This window comes from Carlito syrichta, unplaced genomic scaffold (genome assembly GCF_000164805.1).
Source record: "Carlito syrichta isolate Samal-C Ts95f unplaced genomic scaffold, Tarsius_syrichta-2.0.1 Scaffold301854, whole genome shotgun sequence".
NCBI lineage: Eukaryota > Metazoa > Chordata > Mammalia > Primates > Tarsiidae > Carlito > Carlito syrichta.
In genome coordinates this window covers 3,698-7,842 of record NW_007245950.1, presented here as the reverse complement: position 1 = coordinate 7,842, position 4,145 = coordinate 3,698, and the positions used below count along the sequence as shown (strand labels likewise).

The following is a 4,145-nucleotide window of genomic DNA, read 5'->3' as shown; positions in this document are numbered from 1 at the left end:
TCACCTCAGCCTCCCAAAGGCACGGGATTACAGGCTGAGCCACTGAGCCCGGCTAGTCTTCAAGTATTTGTAAGGCTATATGTCCCTCTTCAATAACAACTGCTTCCTCCTTCAACAATTTTTAACGTGAAATAATTTTTCTGTCCCTATTCTATAAATATGCACTGAGTGCTTACTGTCAGCCAAACACTGGAGAAACAGTGGTGAACAAAATGTGTGCCCTGGTGGAATTTACAACTGCTGAGACTATTCCAACCCCTCAATCCTGTTAACTCCATGTCAAGCCACTGACGTTCCCAGCACCTTCCCTATCTCAGTCACCACTGCCCCAGTCAATTACATTCAAATCAACCCCTTCCCTTCTTTCAAAGCAATTATCTCCATTGGCATATTATATATGCACGTGTCACCTCCATAAAGGCAGGGACATTTTCTGTTTTGTTCATGCCTGTCCCAGGACCCTGAACAATGTCAAGCCTGCAGAAAACACTCTGTATCTGAAGAGTGAATTACTTAAGTAGTCTCCACCTTGGCTGTCAACTTAGTCTCCAACTCCGGTAGGTTTTTCACAGAAATTCCTAATCCACCTGCCACTTTCACGACGTCAGCCTCCACACCAGCTGTCCCTCCACCACGTTCATCTTTACTCCTCCGCACCAAGTACAGGAGTGAAAAGTGAAGCTTTCACGTAAGAGTTCTCTACCCAGTTATGCCTGAAATTGCACTAGGGTGGGAGCGAAGCTGTGGTGTCGTCAAGATGCCTTCTGGGGTGTTTTCCACCCCGCCCTCTTCCAGCCCGCGAAGTCCACGTGCGTGCGAGTTTGAGGGCGGACTCAGCTTGGGAGTGGGAGCGGTGAGGAGTCATCGCCCTTGACCGCCCAGGCCCCAGAGATCCAGGCCCTCCGAGCCCAGGTCTAAGTGCGATACCAGCTTGCCGAGTCCAGGCTTCCGGCTCTAGGTTCCCCGGGAGGGGCGGCCCCGGCACGCCCTAAAGAAGCGGCTTCCCCTCTCCCAGGCACCAGGCCTCACCTTGTCTGGTGTCTCTTTGGCCACGCCGCAGTGGACCCACGCCACGCACGTCACCTGGCGGCTGCGATTCATGGTCGGTCAGGCTAGAGACCCGCCACACAGCGGCTGGCACCCTCCGGACTTCGCCGGCCGCTGAGCGGGCAGAGCGCAGGCGCGGGCACGTGCGGCTGCGGCAGCGGCGCCCGCTTCTGACGTCACTCGGAAGCGCCGAAGGGAAAGGGAGGGAGGGAGCAAGGCGAAGCGGAAGCTGCGGGCGGGGTGTCCACGTGGCGTCGCCTGTGCTGCGTCCAGAAGGTTGAAAGGCCTCTCAGGAGCGCGTGTGACAGGGTCTGCGGGTTACGCCGAGGCACAGAAAATACTTGGAACTGTAGGGGTCAGTCAGAGACAGAGTTCACCATTCTCTGTTTTGCCTGCGGTTCCATAGACTTCAAGCTGACACATGGCTTGTGGGGTTTTGGTTTTGTTAGAGGTTAAATCTTTCTCCAAAATGGATTTGTCGTTCAAGGAGATTCCACCGTTGCATTTTATTTAATTCTTGAATGTCACTTCCTCACCTTAAAACATTTAACACTGTGTACCAAATACGCGGTCATGATTGTAGCATTGGCAAACAAAATGCTTGTGATGCTGAAAGCACCGTTTTAGGTGCCTTATACGAACTTGGTTACTTATTAACCCTGTGTGGGAAGCCTTATTTCTATTTTACACATTGGGAAACAATGCTCGTTCCCACATTCACACTGCTGTTCAGCGATGTGGCTAGGATATGGGCCCAGGCAGTGGGACTCCAGATCCCTGGCTATTATGTGTGTCATGCTTCTGGGCGAAGGTAGGAGTCACCTATTAGAAATTTCCAGTGGCTGGAGGACTTTAGAATGGAAAGTCTTAAGCTAGCATCCCAGAAAGGTCTGGGTTTTGATCTCTTTCTTGGCTGTGTGACCCTGTTCGAATTGTTTGTCCTCTCTGATCTTCCATGTGCCTACCTCTGAGACAGGCAAGCAAGCAAAACAGGAGGAGGGCTGCTATGGGGGAAAGCGGTGGCAAAGATAAACTGGCAGAACATGGTGTTCCCCAGTACATCCTCAAGGGGGGGGGCGGGTGTCCACCTTTGGGGTCAATTCGGGAAACTTTTTGCAACACATCTTCAAGTGCAACATTTTACTTGGTTCTCACAACACTGATGAAACATGACCAAGAATTACCTTCATTTTAGAGAGGAAGTTAGAGGTCCCAGTGGGCGATGCCTTACTACTCTGAGATCACACACACAGTTAGGAGCTGCTATAACTAAAATAATTTCTGTTACCAGCTCTACACTCAGCCCCATGTTCTCAGCACTCTCCCAGCCTGAGGAGGGATCCTCTCAGGAGTAAATTGCTCATTGTTTGAGTAGGCAGACGATGTGTCCATCAAGGCCTCTTCCAGTGCTGTTTCTCTAATGGGATTCTTCAGTAGTTTCTTTGCTTTTGATCCATTTAGAAACATGGTATGGCAGTTTGTATTTTTCAAAGACAGACACAGCAATATTGTCTTTCACACGTTTTCTACAATGCAATCTTTTTACTCCTCCTTCAAAGCATGAGCTCTCCAATCTTGAATCTGGCCAGTATTATGACTGATTTGACCAACAGAGTATGATAGAAGTGACACTTCCAAGACTAGATCATAAATGGGATGAAGGTTTTGCTTTTTTTTTCTTTCCTGCTGGAGCATTCACGTTTGGAACCCTAAGCTACCATATCAAGTCTGACTACCCCGAGGCCACCATGCGGGTGCTTGAATAGATAGTTCTGGTTTTTGAATCAACCCAGGCAGATACATGAAAGAGCCTTAAGATGATTTCAGCTCCAAGACATTGATTCACCTCCAGCCTTTGAGTTTTCCCAGCTGGGACCCAGCCACCGTGGATGTAAGCCATTCCCACTGTGCCCTGGCCAAAGTTCTGATCCCTGTAATCCATGAGCTTAGTAAAATGGTGTTTCAAACCACTAAGACTTTTTGATCCTTGTATTTTTTTTTGTTACGGTAAAATATACATAACACAGAATCTATCATTTTAAGCCATTTTAAGGTTACAGTTTAGTGTCAGTAAGTATCAGGTCACTAAGTTTTGAGGTCATTTAAAAAATGTAAAAATAACAAACAGGTGAGAACCTGTGCTATATTTAAAATAGAGACTGATTTCTGACCACCTGGCTAGAATAAGGTGGGCTCATCTGGCTTGTGGAAGTGGGCTTGCATCTGAGTATCTGACTCAGGTTCTTTTCCCTCTGGGGTTTGTCCTCTTATGAACCAGCTGCTGTTCGGTGGTGGCCCAGTCCCTGTCTGGTTTGCTGTTGCCCCTAGCGTGGTGCCTGGTACAGAGTGGGCACTTGATAAATGTTTGTTAAGCGAGTGAATAAATTAAAGAATGGAAGGTGGGCTCGGACTCCAGTTATTTTGGGATTGCTAAACTCATCCTCTTTTAGGGAATTTATTTCTGACATTCTGCTGCTACAGCCCAAGCTGTGAATTCTCTTTAAAAATGAAAATCCAACTGCAGCTGGCATTATGAGTTCCTTAGAATGGGGAAATGAAAGAGATGGAGCTTAAGTAGCTGTTTCTAAGCCTGATTCTTGGAAACTGATGTGCATATTTAACTCAGAAAAGTCTCTTTGCCAGAGGCCAGAAGAAAATGTCGTTGGTGGCACGCTGACTATTCTTAGAGTGAAAGATCCCAGAGGATTGAACCCAGGCCTGTGCTGGGCTCTTGTTACACCCCATGGGCCAGTGTCATGTGTAATTAGGCTCCTGGACAGGTTTTCTAGTTGGCCTTGGGTGCTGGAAAGGAAGTGAAGTCTGAAGTGGCCTCCTCCCCATTGGATAAGGCTCTGTTTCTTGCTTCTCCTCTTGCTAACCTGATAACACCAGCCAAGAACTTGTTAAAGGAATAATGAACAGCTACCAGCTACCAAATGCTGGAGACTTAGAACAGACTTTACAGTGACAAAATCAGGTGTACAAAAATTAAACTCCTTTTCTAGGACCAAATTTCCATTTTCATGAGGACAAGAACCATGAGGGTCTTGTTGCCACAGTATTGTCAACACCTAGCAGAGTGCCTGGCACAAAAGATG

The 4,145-nt window shown here is 47.7% G+C and overlaps 1 protein-coding gene across 4 annotated transcripts in view; it reads right to left on the bottom strand.

The window, feature by feature from the left end:
• The window catches only part of PWP1 (PWP1 homolog, endonuclein), a 26,154-nt gene extending 25,031 nt beyond the window's left edge, over window positions 1-1,123 (bottom strand). For 2 of the 4 annotated variants that reach the window (XM_008055438.1, XM_021711082.1), the window contains exon 1: window positions 1,030-1,123. In XM_008055438.1, the coding sequence (XP_008053629.1) occupies window positions 1,030-1,101 (72 nt within the window). In that variant the 5' untranslated portion in view covers window positions 1,102-1,123. The remainder of the gene's footprint in view (window positions 1-1,029) is intronic. The other 2 variants (XM_021711080.1, XM_021711081.1) reach the window with 2 other exon arrangements.
• Between the last annotated feature and the right edge of the window lie 3,022 nt (window positions 1,124-4,145).